Source organism: Rhinoraja longicauda, chromosome 34 (assembly GCF_053455715.1).
Source record: "Rhinoraja longicauda isolate Sanriku21f chromosome 34, sRhiLon1.1, whole genome shotgun sequence".
Lineage (NCBI taxonomy): Eukaryota > Metazoa > Chordata > Chondrichthyes > Rajiformes > Arhynchobatidae > Rhinoraja > Rhinoraja longicauda.
In genome coordinates, this window is record NC_135986.1 from 1476656 (window position 1) to 1491167 (window position 14512).

The 14512-nt window shown below is 51.9% G+C and overlaps 1 protein-coding gene across 1 annotated transcript in view; it reads right to left on the reverse strand.

The window, feature by feature from the left end:
* The window catches only part of LOC144609279 (uncharacterized), a 43775-nt gene extending 30039 nt beyond the window's left edge, over nt 1–13736 (reverse strand). Inside the window, exons 1-5 of the mRNA XM_078427708.1 lie at nt 13580–13736; nt 11989–12051; nt 7261–7378; nt 4831–4919; nt 6–1667 (exon numbers count right to left, since the gene is read on the reverse strand). Coding sequence (XP_078283834.1) covers nt 6–1667; nt 4831–4919; nt 7261–7378; nt 11989–12051; nt 13580–13676 — 2029 coding nt within the window. The 5' untranslated portion in view covers nt 13677–13736. The remainder of the gene's footprint in view (nt 1–5; nt 1668–4830; nt 4920–7260; nt 7379–11988; nt 12052–13579) is intronic.
* Between the last annotated feature and the right edge of the window lie 776 nt (nt 13737–14512).

Here is a 14512-nt window from a genome sequence, read left to right on the forward strand (position 1 = left end):
GGGACGCCCCCTCAGTCCACTTGACCGCCGCATAGTGGATGATGGCCTCCGTCTCCTTGCTGCCCGGCCCGTATTGGACGGCGTGCGGTGGCTCGGCCAATGGGGCCGGGTGCTCGTCCATGGCCAATGGCAAGCGGACGCGCCTTGGCCATCCGGACTGCTCGGCCCTTGGGTCAACTGGCCGTTGGGTTGGTGGCCGGTGGGCCAATGGGACTTGTCCGGGGGCCAATGGGACTTGAACGGGGGCCAATGGGACTTGTCCGGGGGCCGTGGGGGAGAGCTGGAAGTGGACCTGCTTGCCCCGGGCCTTGCTCCGGGCCGGGGGGCCACTGCCATGGGCCAGCAGAGGGGGGCCGCGGCCGGCTGCTGCCGGGGCCCACGCTGCCCCTGGGTTGCCAGGCAACGGGCGGCGTGCTTGGTTCTGGCCCACCGCCTGCGGCCAATGGACTCGCTTCTGGTCAGCAGCCAATGGCCAACGGATTTGCATCCCATTAGCCAATGGGTGGTGGACGTTTCTCTGATCGGCCAATGGGTGATGGCCATGCTTCCCATTGGCAGCCAATCGGTGATGGGGATGCTTCTGGTCAACCAATGAGCGATGGGCATTCTTCTCTTCCGTAGCCAATGGGCGGTGGACGTTTCTCTGATCGGCCAATGGGTGATGGACGTTTCTCTGATCGGCCAATGGGTGATGAAAGTTTCTCTGATCGACCAATGGGTGATGGAAGTTTCTCTGATCGGCCAATGGGTGATGGAAGTTTCTCTGCTCAGCCAGTGAGGGATGTTTCTCTGATCAACCATTGGGTGAGTGACGTTTCTCTGCTCGGCCAATGAGCGATGGGTGTTCTTCTCTTCTGTAGCCAATGGGTGATGGGCGTTTCTCTCCTCGGCCAATGAGCGATGGGCGTTCTTCTCTTCCGTAGCCAATGGGTGATGGGCGTTTCTCTCAACGGCCAATGGGTGACGGCCATGCTTCCCATTGGCGCCCAATTGGTGTTGGGGATGCTTGTGCTCAGCCAATGAGCGTTGGGCGTTCTTCTCTTCCGTAGCCAATGGGCGAGGGCCGTTCCCATGGTCCCGCCGATCCGTCCGTGGCCCCTCCCGCTGGAGGTTGTCTCCGCCTCTCCCTCCTCCCTCCACGGGGGGGCGGCGTGGGCCGGTGCCGCTCCGGTCCCGCCCGGCGGTCTCCGTCTCCGGGCGCCGGGGAGGCCGGTCGTCAGCGCGCAGAGGTGGGCGGGGCCGGCATCCCAGCTCCGACATCGCCCGCCGCCCGTCCCTGCCGCGGTCGGGGCCGCCCCTCCTCGGCCGGCGGCTCCTCGGCCGCGACTCTGAGTCCGAGGCGGCGTTGCGATCGGAGCGGCGCTCCCTCCCTCCCGGACCGCCGTCCCGGGAACTGCCGGCGCTGGGGGGCCCCCGGAGCCAGAGGTCGGACCGCGCCCCCTCGCCACGGTCCTGGCGTGGGTCACGGGGCCCCAGCCCGCCGGAGGGGGTCTGGTACCGCGGTGGTCCCGGGGCCGAGCGCTGACCGGGGACCGCCGGCCGCTCTCCCTCCGTGTGCGGGACATCGCCGGGACCCTCGCTCTCCCCGTCGCAGGTGGAAGCCCCCTCATCCAAGACCATCGCAACAAACGGGTGGCGAGATCGCGGCTGATCGCACCACATGGAGGCTGCAGAGGGAGGGAGGGATGGAGGGAGGAGAGAGGGAAGGGAGAGAGAGGGAGGGGGGAGGGAGGGAGGGGGGAGAGAGGGAGGGGGAGGGAGGGAGGGGGGAGAGAGGGAGGGGGGAGAGAGGGAGGGGGAGGGAGGGGGAGAGAGGGAGGGGGGAGAGAGGGAGGGGGGAGAGAGAGGGAGGGGGGAGAGAGGGAGGGGGAGGGAGGGGGAGAGAGGGAGGGGGAGAGAGGGAGGGGGAGAGAGGGAGGGGGGAGAGAGGGAGGGGAGGGAGAGAGGGAGGGGGAGAGAGGGAGGGGGAAGAGAGGGAGGGGGGAGAGAGGGAAGGGGAGAGAGGGAAGGGGGAGAGAGGGAAGGGGGAGAGAGGGAGGGGAGGGAGAGAGGGAGAGGGGAGAGAGGGAGGGGGAGAGAGGGAGGGGGAGAGAGGGAGGGGGAGAGAGGGAGGGGGGAGAGAGGGAGGGGGAGAGAGGGAGGGGGGAGAGAGGGAGGGGGAAAGGAGGGAGGGGGAAAGGAGGGAGAGGGGGGGAGGAGGGGGAGGGGGAGGAGGGAAATGAAGAAAGAACAGGTGAGTGATTAAGGCAGAAGGGGAAATCCTGAGGTCACTATCAGCCTTTAGCAGAACTCAGTATGTGTGGAGATCAGGCCACAGAGAATAACCACAATTGGCCATTCCCACAGATGGCTCCCACAACAAGACCTTTAACAGTGTAGGAAAATAACTGCAGATGCTGATACAAATCGAAGGTATTTATTCACAAAATGCTGGAGTAACTCAGCGGGTCAGGCAGCATCTCGGGAGAGAAGGAATGGGTGACGTTTCGGGTCGAGACTGAAGAAGGGTCTCGACCCGAAACGTCACCCATTCCCTCTCTCCTAGATGCTGCCTGACCTGCTATAGACAATAGACAATAGGTGCAGGAGGAGGCCATTCAGCCCTTCGAGCCAGCACCGCCATTCAATGCGATCATGGCTGATCACTCTCAATCAGTACCCCGTTCCTGCCTTCTCCCCATACCCCCTCACTCCGCTATCCTTAAGAGCTCTATCCAGCTCTCTCTTGAAAGCATCCAACAGACCGGCCTCCACTGCCTTCTGAGGCAGAGAATTCCACACCTTCACCACTCTCTGACTGAAAAAGTTCTTCCTCATCTCCGTTCTAAATGGCCTACCCCTTATTCTTACACCGTGGCCCCTTGTTCTGGACTCCCCCAACATTGGGAACATGTTTCCTGCCTCTAATGTGTCCAATCCCCTAATTATCTTATATGTTTCAATAAGATCCCCCCTCATCCTTCTAAATTCCAGTGTATACAAGCCCAATCGCTCCAGCCTTTCAACATACGACAGTCCCGCCATTCCGGGAATTAACCTAGTGAACCTACGCTGCACGCCCTCCTGCTGAGTTACTCCAGCATTTTGTGAGACCTTTAACAGCGTTGCTGTTCAGAGGGATCTTGGAGTCCAAGTCCACAGGTCCCTGAAAGTGAGGGAGAGCAGTGAAGGAGGCGTTGCGTTACGTTACGCTTGCCTTCATCGGTTGGGGCATCGCGACCAAGAGCCAGGAAGTCACCATGCAGCGTTATTGGGCCGCATTTGGAGTATTGTCGTTCCTCCAATTTTGCGTTGGGCCTCACTCTTGAGAACGGGGGAGACCCGAGGCGGAAAGGTCAGTGTGGGAATGGGGTCGGAGAATGGAATGGAGATCAGGTAGGTCCGGGCGGACTGAGCAGAGGTGTGGCCTTGCCTCGGGATCTCGGGACCAATTTAGACAATAGACAATAGACAATAGGTGCAGGAGTAGGCCATTCAGCCCTTCGAGCCAGCACCGCCATTCAATGCGATCATGGCTGATCACTCTCAATCAGTACCCCGTTCCTGCCTTCTCCCCATACCCCCTCACTCCGCTATCCTTAAGAGCTCTATCCAGCTCTCTCTTGAAAGCATCCAACGAACTGGCCTCCACTGCCTTCTGAGGCAGAGAATTCCACACCTTCACCACTCTCTGACTGAAAAAGTTCTTCCTCATCTCCGTTCTAAATGGCCTACCCCTTATTCTTAAACTGTGGCCCTTTGTTCTGGACTCCCCCAACATTGGGAACATGTTTCCTGCCTCTAATGTGTCCAATCCCCTAATTATCTTATATATTTCAATAAGATCCCCCCTCATCCTTCTAAATTCCAGTGTATACAAGCCCAATCGCTCCAGCCTTTCAACATACGACAGTCCCGCCATTCCGGGAATTAACCTAGTGAACCTACGCTGCACGCCCTCCATAGCAAGAATATCCTTCCTCAAATTTGGAGACCAAAACTGCACACAGTACTCCAGGTGCGGTCTCACCAGGGCCCGGTACAACTGTAGAAGGACCTCTTTGCTCCTATACTCAACTCCTCTTGTTATGAAGGCCAACATTCCATTGGCTTTCTTCACTGCCTGCTGTACCTGCATGGTTCCTTTCATTGACTGATGCACTAGGACACCCAGATCTCGTTGAACTCCCCCTCCTCCTAACTTGACACCATTCAGATAATAATCTGCCTTTCTATTCTTACTTCCAAAGTGAATAACCTCACACTTATCTACATTAAACTGCATCTGCCATGTATCCGCCCACTCACACAACCTGTCCAAGTCACCCTGCAGCCTTATTGCATCTTCCTCATTTAGATTTAGATTTAGAGATACAGCGCGGAAACAGGCCCTTCGGCCCACCGTGTCCGCGCCGCCCAGCGATCCCCGCATACTAACACTATCCTACACACACTAGGGACAATTTTTACGTTTGCCCAGCCAATTAACCTACAAACCCGCACGTCTTTGGAGTGTGCCAAGCGGACGGACGCAAGGGGCCCGGCGGATCGCGGTGTGAAGGGAACAGGAACGGGGTAGCAGAGAAATCAGGCACGGGGTGCTGATTGTGGATGATCAGCCATGATCACAATGAATGGCGGCGCTGGCTCGAAGGGCCGAAAGGCCTCCTCCTGCACCTGTTTTCTGTTTCTATGTGATCATATTGAATGGCGGCGCTGGCTCGAAGGGCCAAATGACCTCCTCCTGCACCTGTTTTCTGCGTTTCCATGTCCTCTGGTAAATAATGTCACCGTGTGTCTGGACAGGTGACAACACAGCGTCGTTGAGCATCGCCCTGGAGTTGCGTTTACCTTTCTCTCTCCTCCTCGACAGCTCCTCGTTCTCCCCGGCCCGCCGCCCTGTCCGCCCCGAAGGCCCAGACGGCATTTCCATGTCCTTGCTGCTGGGAGACAAGGTGCAAAGTTGGAGCCACACAAGGACTTGCAACACCGTCACCAGCAAACCAGCAGCACAGCTGGACGCAGCCCAGACCATCACACACACACACACTAAACCCCCGTTCCACCGACTCCATCTACAGCTCGCGCAGCCTCGGCAAGGCCAGCAGCATCATCAAGGACCAGTCTCACCCCCGGCCACTCCCTCTTCCCCCCTCTCCCATCGGGCAAGAGGTAAAGAAGTGTGGAAACGCACACCTCCAGATTCAGGGACAGTTTCTTCCCGGCTGTTATCAGGCAACTGAACCGTCCTACCACAGAAAATGCTGGAGTAACTCAGCAGGTCAGGCAGCATCTTGGAGAGAAGGAATGGGTGACATTTCGGGTCGAGACCCCTCTTAGACAATAGACAATAGGTGCAGGAGGAGGCCATTCGGCCCTTCGAGCCAGCACCGCCATTCAATGTGATCATGGCTGATCATTCTCAATCAGTACCCCGTTCCTGCCTTCTCCCCATACCCCCTGACTCCGCTATCCTTAAGAGCTCTATCTAGCTCTCTCTTGAATGCATTCAGAGAATTGGCCTCCACTGCCTTCTGAGGCAGAGAATTCCACAGATTCACAAATCTCTGACTGAAAAAGATTGTCCTCATCTCAGTTCTAAATGGCCTACCCCTTATTCTTAAACTGTGGCCCCTTGTTCTGGACTCCCCCCAACATTGGGAACATGTTTCCTGCCTCTAACGTGTCCAACCCCTTAATAATCTTATACGTTTCGATAAGATCTCCTCTCATCCTTCTAAATTCCAGTGTATACAAGCCTAGTCGCTCCATTCTTTCAACATATGACAGTCCCGCCATTCCGGGAATTAACCTAGTAAACCTACGCTGCACGCCCTCAATAGCAAGAATATCCTTCCTCAAATTTGGAGACCAAAACTGCACACAGTACTCCAGGTGCGGTCTCACTAGGGCCCTGTACAACTGTAGAAGGACCTCTTTGCTCCTATACTCAACTCCTCTTGTTATGAAGGCCAACATTCCATTGTCTTTCTTCACTGCCTGCATGCTTCCTTTCAGTGACTGATGCACTAGGACACCCAGATCTCGTTGTACGTTCCCTTTTCCCAACTTGACACCATTCAGATAATACTCTGCCTTCTTCAGACCACCTTCATCCTACCACAGTTAGCACTCAACTACAATGTGAACAATGAAAACGCACACCTCCAGGTTCAGAGACAGTTTCACACTTCTCTACACTTTTGCAGACGGAGTCAGTGGAAGGGAGGTTGGTTTGTGTGAAGGGACCCTCCTGGGTGTCTGAGGGAGGATGTGCCGGCTCTGGAGAGGTTCCAGAGGAGATTTACAAGAATGATCCCAGGAATGAGTGGGTTAACACATGATCAGCGTTTGATGGAGTTTAGAAGAATGAAGGGGGGACCTCATTGAAACGTACAGAATAGTGAAAGGCTCGGACAGAGTGGATGTGGAGAGGATGTTTCCACTAGTGGGAGAGTCTAGGACCAGAGGGCACAGCCTCAGAATTAAAGGACGTTCCTTTAGGAAGGAGATGAGGAGGAATCTCTTTAGTCAGAGGGTGGTGAATCTGTGGGATTCTTTGCCACTGACGGCTGTGGAGGCCACAAGTCAGTGGGTATTTTCTAAGGCGGAGATAGATAGATTCTTGATTAGTGTGGGTGTCAGGGGGTTACGGGGAGAAGGCAGGAGAATGGGGTTGGGAGGGAGAGATAGATCAGCCGTGATTGAATGGCAGAGTAGACTAAGAAAATAACTGCAGATGCTGGTACAAATCGATTTATTCACAAAATGCTGGAGTAACTCAGCAGGTCAGGCAGCATCTCGGGAGAGAAGGAATGGGTGACGTTTCGGGTCGAGACCCTTCTTCAGACTGATGTCAGGGGGGCAGGACAAAGGAAGGATGTAGGTGGAGACAGAAAGATAGAGGGAGATCTGGGAAGGAGGAGGGGACGGGAGGGATAGAGGAACTATCTAAAGTTGGAGAAGTCGATGTTCATACTGCTGGGCTGCAAGCTGCCCAGGCGAAATATGAGGTGCTGTTCCTCCAATTTCTGGTGGGCCTCACTGTGGCACTGGAGGAGGCCCATGACAGAAAGGTCAGACTGGGAATGGGAGGGGGAGTTGAAGTAGGCAGAGTAGACTTGATGGGCCGAATGGCCTAATTCTGCTCCTATCACTGATGAAACATAGAAAATAGGTGGAGGTGGAGGCCCTTTGAGCCAGCACCGCCATTCATTGTGATCATGGCTGATCGTCCACAATCAGTAGCCTGTGCCTGAAGGTTTGAGTGAAACACCTCACCTGCGTGTGGCGGGAGTCCAGCCGTGTGCATCGTCCTCTCCCTGCAGTGTCAGTGCCACCTCCAGGCTCTGCCGGTCCTGCTGGGCCTTCAGCTTGTTGGCAGCCAGGTGCTCCTCAACTGCACGAGGAAGGACACAGGCAAAGATGCTAGAGGAGCAAGATGGACCACTCCTTCGAAATCGCCCGTACCGAAGTGTAGTCCGCAAAGGAGCGCAACGCCCGCCATTTTAGTAAGCAAAACCCGCCTCTCGCAGTGTAATCAGTGTTGTGGGGGACAGTATGTGTGATGATACCATTAAAATGCAGACTATATCTCATCTACCAACTCACAGATTTTTGTTATTTTTCTTTTAATATGTTTCTGCAAGTTTCTGCCTACTAAAACGTCGCCGTGACGTACTACGGTCGAGTGGTCTATCTTGTTCCTCGAGTATCTTTGGACGCAGGTCACCAGGTAACACGGGGCAGGTGCAGGAAAATAAAACTGCAGGTGCTGGTAAAATTGTAAGGTAGACACACAATGCTGGAGTAACTCAGCGGGACAGGCAGCATCTCTGGAGAGAAGGAACGCGTGACGTTTCGGGTCGAGACCCTTCTTCAGACTGATGTCAGGGGAGGGGGCGGGACAAAGATAGAATGTAGTCGGAGACGGGAAGACTAGTGGGAGAACTGGGAAGGGGGAGGGGATGGAGAGAGGGGGAAAGCAGGGACTATCTGAAGTTAGAGAAGTCAATGTTCATACCGCTGGGGTGTAAACATCCAGGGATATTCTATATTCAGGCGGGATAGACAGAAAGGAAAAGGAGGTGGGGTAGCTTTACTGGTTAGAGAGGAGATTAAAGCAGTGGAAAGGAAGGACATTAGCTTGGAGGAAGTGGAATCGATATGGGTAGAGCTACGAAACACTAAGGGGCAGAAAACGCTAGTGGGAGTTGTGTACAGGCCACCTAACAGCAGTAGGGAGGTTGGGGATGGCATCAAGCAGGAAATTAGAAATGCATGCACTAAAGGCACAGCAGTTATAATGGGTGACTTCAATCTACATATAGATTGGGTGAACCAAACTGGCAGGGGTCCTGAGGAAGAGGATTTCTTGGAATGTTTGAGAGATGGTTTTCTAAACCAACATGTCGAGGAACCAACGAGAGAACAGGCCATTCTAGATTGGGTATTGAGTAATGAGGAAGGGTTAGTTAGCAGTCTTGTTGTGCGAGGCCCCTTGGGCAAGAGTGATCATAATATGGTAGAGTTCTTCATTAGGATGGAGAGTGACAAAGTCGATACAGAAACAAGTGTTCTGAACTTAAAGAAAGGTAACTTTGAGGGTATGAGGCGTGAATTGTCCAAGATAGACTGGCGATTGATGCTGAAAGGGTTGACGGTGGACATGCAATGGAAGGCATTTAAAGGTCGCATGGATGAACTACAACAAGTGTTCATCCCAGTTTGGCAAAAGAACAAACCAGGAAAGGTAGTGCATCCGTGGCTAACAAGGGAAATCAAGGATAGTATTAAAACAAAAGATGAAGCATACAGATTAGCCAGAAAAAGTAGCATACCAGAGGACTGGGAGAAATTCAGAGTCCAGCAGATGAGGACAAAGGGCTTAATTAGGAAAGGGAAAATAGATTATGAGGGAAAACTGGCAAGGAACATAAAAACAGATTGCAAAAGCTTTTATAGATATGTCAAGAGAAAAAGATTAGTTAAGGCAAATGTAGGTCCCTTGCAGTCGGAAACAGGTGAATTGATCATAAGGAACAAGGAGATGGCAGACCAATTGAACAAATACTTTGGTTCTGTCTTCACTAAGGAAGACATAAACCGTCTGCCGGAAATAGCGGGGGACCGGGGGTCTAAGGAGATGGAGGAACTGAGGGAAATCCAGGTTAGTCGGGAAGTGGTGTTAGGTAAATTAAATGGATTAAAGGCAGATAAATCCCCAGGGCCAGATAGGCTGCATCCCAGAGTGCTTAAGGAAGTAGCCTCAGAAATAGTGGATGCATTAGTGATAATTTTTCAAAACTCTTTAGATTCTGGAGTAGTTCCTGAGGACTGGAGGGTAGCTAATGTAACCCCACTTTTTAAAAAGGGAGGGAGAGAGAAAACGGGGAATTATAGACCAGTTAGCCTAACATCGGTAGTGGGGAAAATGCTAGAGTCAGTTATTAAAGATGTGATAGCATTACATTTGGAAAGTGGTGAAATCATCGGACAAAGTCAGCATGGATTTACCAAAGGCAAATCATGTCTGACGAATCTTATAGATTTTTTCGAGGAAGTAACTAGTAGAGTGGATAAGGGAGAACCAGCCGACCACGGGACTTAACATCGCCCGGTGCGGCTCGACCACGGGACTTAACATCGCCCGGTGCGGCTCGACCACGGGACTTAACATCGCCCGGTGCGGCTCGGCCACTGGACTTAGCTGCGCAAGGCTTGGTCGCGGGCCTTTCATCGCCCGGTTCGGCCGCGGGACGTTTCAGCGCCCGGTGCGGGGACTGTGCGGGTCGGTCGGGGACGAGCTGTCTGTCCGTGGGCGTGGGGAAGAGAGTGGAAGTTTTGTTGCCTCCATCACAGTGAGGGGGTGTTTGGAGTCACTGTGATGGACGTTTGTGTTGGGGTTATGTGTCTTGTGTTTTTTTTTTTCTATGACTGCTATGTAGTTTCGTTCGGTACTTCGGTGCCGAACGACAAATAAAGCTCTGTTATACCTGTTATACCTGTTATGTGTTATATCTGGAATTTCAGAAGGCCTTCGACAAGGTCCCACATAGGAGATTGGTGTACAAACTTAAAGCACACGGTATTGGGGGTTCAGTGTTGAGGTGGATAAAAAATTGGTTGGCGGACAGGAAGCAAAGAGTAGGAATAAACGGGTCCTTTTCGGAATGGCAGGCAGTGACTAGTGGGGTACCGCAAGGCTCAGTGCTGGGACCCCAGTTATTTACAGTGTATATTAATGATTTGGACGAGGGAATTGAATGCAACATCTCTAAGTTTGCGGATGACACGAAGCTGGGTGGCAGTGTTAGCTGCGAGGAGGATGCTAGGAGGCTGCAGAGTGACTTGGATAGATTAGGCGAGTGGGCAAATGCATGGCAGATGCAGTATAATGTGGATAAATGTGAGGTTATCCACTTTGGCGGCAAGAACAGGAAAGCAGAGTATTACCTGAATGGTGACCGATTGGGAGAAGGGGAGATGCAACGTGACCTGGGTGTCATGGTGCACCAGTCATTGAAAGCAAGCATGCAGGTGCAGCAGGCAGTGAGGAAAGCGAATGGTATGTTGGCATTCATAGCAAGAGGATTTGAGTTTAGGAGCAGGGAGGTTCTGCTGCAGTTGTACAGGGCCTTGGTGAGACCACACCTGGAGTATTGTGTGCAGTTTTGGTCTCCCAACCTGATGAAAGACGTTCTTGCCTTAGAGGGAGTACAGAGAAGGTTCACCAGATTGATCCCTGGGATGGCGGGACTTACATATGAGGAAAGACTAGATAGACTGGGCTTGTACTCGCTGGAATTTAGAAGACTGAGGGGGGATCTTATAGAAACATATAAAATTCTTAAGGGGTTGGAGAGGCTAGATGCGGGAAGATTGTTCCCGATGTTGGGGGAGTCCAGAACAAGGGGTCACAGCTTAAGGATAAGGGGGAAGTCTTTTAGGACCGAGATGAGAAAACATTTCTTCACACAGAGAGTGGTGAGTCTGTGGAATTCTCTGCCACAGAAGGTAGTTGAGGCCAGTTCATTGGCTATATTTAAGAGGGAGTTAGATGTGACCCTTTTTGCTAAAGGGATCAGGGGGTATGGAGAGAAGGCAGGTACGGGATACTGAGCTGAATGATCAGCCATGATCATATTGAATGGCGGTGCAGGCTCGAAGGGCCGAATGGCCTACTCCTGCACCTATTTTTTATGTTTCTATGTTTCTAAACTACCCAAGCGAAATATGAGGTGCTGTTCCTCTAATTTGCGCTGGGCCTCACTGACAATGGAGGAGGCCCAGGACAGAAAGGTCAGATTGGGAGTGGGAGGGGGAGTTGAAGTGCTGAGCCACCGGGAGATCAGGTAAGTTAAGACGGTCTCAGCGGAGGTGTTCAGCGAAACGATCTCCGAGCTTGCGCTTGGTCTAGGGGACAGGTACAGGTGCAGCACAGGTACAGGTGAGAGAGGCGTGGTCAATCTTGTATTCAGCATTATCATAAGAGACGGGAGTAGAATTAGGCCATTCGGCCCATCAAGTCTACTCCGCCATTCAATCATGGCTGATCTATCTCTCCCTCCTAACTCCATTCTCCTGCCTTCTCCCCAATTATTGCCAGTAATGTGTCCTTCTGACCCATTTGACATTTAAAGTAGAGTTTTCATTAAATTCCCTTTGTACTATAGGTGGAGTTGCTGCCTCCCAGCACCAGAGACCTGGGTTCAATCCTCAATGCGGTTGCTGTCTGTACGGAGTTTGCACATTCTCCCTGTGACCTCGTGGGTTTTCTCCGGGTGCTCCGGTTTCCTCCCACACTCCCAAATACGTGCAGGTTTGTAGGTTAATTGGCTTCGGTAAAATTGTAAAATTGTCCCTAGTGTGTGTAGGGCTGTGATAGTGTACAGGGCAGGGTCGCTGGTCGGCACGGACTCGGTGGGCTGAAGGGCCTGTTACCGCGTGCTGTGTGTCTACAGTCTGACAAAGGAGCACACACACACACACCCCTCCACTTCCACTCACCTTCCTGTTCCTGTATGACGTGAGCGACTGTTTGGTCTCCCAAAATCTGGAACTTCCGGCAAACTGCAGGGAGGAAATGGAAGAGAAATCAGGAACTACCTGGGAGCTGAGCCACGTTTGACGGGGCCAGTGTAACTCCAGAACACGTATCACTGTACACAAATACAACCAAGCCAAACTCAAGTCCAATAGGTAGAGCAAAGGGTAAGATGTAGAGTGCACAAATATAGTTCTCAGCATTGTAGCGCAGCGGTTCCAGAGACAAAGTCCAATGTCCGCAATGGGGTCGAGGTGAATCGGACAGTACCCTAGCTAATGGAAGGGCCGTTCAGAAGCCTGACAACATAGTAGACTTGATGGGGTATTGATTAAAGTGAGATAACTATTGGTATCTGAGATTTAACTAAAATCAAGGAACTAACCATTGACCTACGGAAACTGTTTAAGGCAAAATAATTAGCCATTAACCGTGGGAATCTAACCTAATTCCGCTGCTGAGTTGGTAGTGAGGAAGGCAAATGCAATGCTGGCATTCATTTCAAGAGGACTAGAATATGAATGAATGAATAAGTTTATTGGCCAAGTATGTGCATATACAAGTAATGTGCCTTGGTGCTCCGCTCACAAATGACAACACAAACATACAGTTGACAATTAAGAATAAAGCATAACCATATCAAAACAATAAGGATATAAAAGTCAAGATGGAAAGCTGAGTTACTGTTCTAGATAAAGATAGACACAAAATGCTGGAGTAATTCAGCAGGTCAGGCAGCATCTCTGGAGAGAAGGAACGGGTGACGTTTCGGGTCGAGACCCTTCTTCAGTGTCCCTAGTCTCGACCTGAAACGTCGCCCATTCCTTCTCTCCAGAGATGCCGCCTGTCCCGCCGAGTTACTCCAGCTTTTTGTGCCTATCTTTATCTAGAACAGTAACTCAGCTTTCCATCTTTACTTTTATATCCTTATTGTTTTGATGTGGTTATGCTTTATAGCGAATGCAGCGCCGGAGACCCGGGTTCCATCCTGACCACGGGTGCTTGTCTGTGCGGAGTTTGCACGTTCTCCCCGTGACCTGCGTGGGTTTTCTCCGAGATCTTCGGTTTCCTCCCGCACTCCAAAGACGTGCAGGTTTGCAGGTTAATTGGCTGGGTAAATGTAAAAAATTGTTCCTAGTGGGTGTCAGATGGTGTTAAATAATTGTCCCTAGTGGGTATAGGATACTTCCAGTATAGTCCCTGGTGGACTCTTCGGAAGTGATGACCACAGCTTGTCCCGCCCCCCTGACATCAGTCTGAAGAAGGGTCTCGACCCGAAACGTCACCCGTTCCTTCTCTCCTGAGATGCTGCCTGACCTGCTGAGTTACTCCAGCATTTTGTGAATAAATACCTTCGATTTGTACCAGCATCTGCAGTTATTTTCTTATACCACAAGATACAAGATATGTAAATATTTGTCCCTCGTGGGTGTAGGATAGTGTTAGTGTGCGGGGATCGCTGGTCGGCGCGGACCCGTTGGGCCGAAAGGGCCTGTTTCCGCGCTGTATCTCTAAACTAAACTAAATCTGCACTTCCTTCCTACACATTCTCACCTTCCTTCACTCGATTCCTCCTGGCCTCTCCATCCTCCGTTTGCTTCCGAGTCAGCTGCCAGCCATCCTTCCTGGGGGGCCTCCACCAAATCGGCATGCCTTCTTGTCCCGACTCTTGCTCGTGGCTTTACGCAGCAGAGGGTCATGGGCCAGAGCGTGGCTGTGACCCAGAGTCCCCCCAGAACCCTGTGGTCAGGACACCCCTGTGGCAGGACCCCCCCCCCCCCCAACTGCTCTCTAAAACCACCTGGTAACTCTGTCCCTTCAACCAGTAACCAACCAATTTCCGCTACGTCCAAACCAAGCTAAATAAAGACTTCCGAAATTAAATCTGAAGAAGGGTCTCAACCGGAAACGTCACCTATTCCTTTACTCCAGGGATGCTGCCTGAACTGCTGAGTTACTCCAGCTTTTTGTCTGTCGTTAATTAAAGACCGGTCACTCTCCCTCCCGTTAATCAGTTACGAGTTAGTCGACAACTCCCTGACCTACAGCTGGCCTTCAATCCATAACCGCAGCTTGGTTAGTCAATTATTTAACGCGGTAATTGGTTAGGCGCACGTTTTACGTTGGTTCCTGTCCATTAACAACAAACTACCATTGATTACAGAGCAGTTTGTTCAGCAGACACTGTCAGTTAACAACTAACCTTTAATAACTAGTTATTCTAGTTTAACTGGTTACTGAAATTTAAAATTAGTTCCCAGCACCAAACAATCAGCCCCAATAATTTAGTTATTGGGCAAATACCCCAGTTATAAATGACTAAACAATGTTAATGATTAGTTACTTTACTTTGATCAGGGGGCGGCATAGAGGTAAAGTTGTTGCCTTACTGCACCTGAGACCCGGGTTCGATCCCGACTACAGGTGCTGTCTATACAGAGTTGCACGTTCTCCCCTTGACCTGTGTGGGTTTTCTCCGAGATCTTC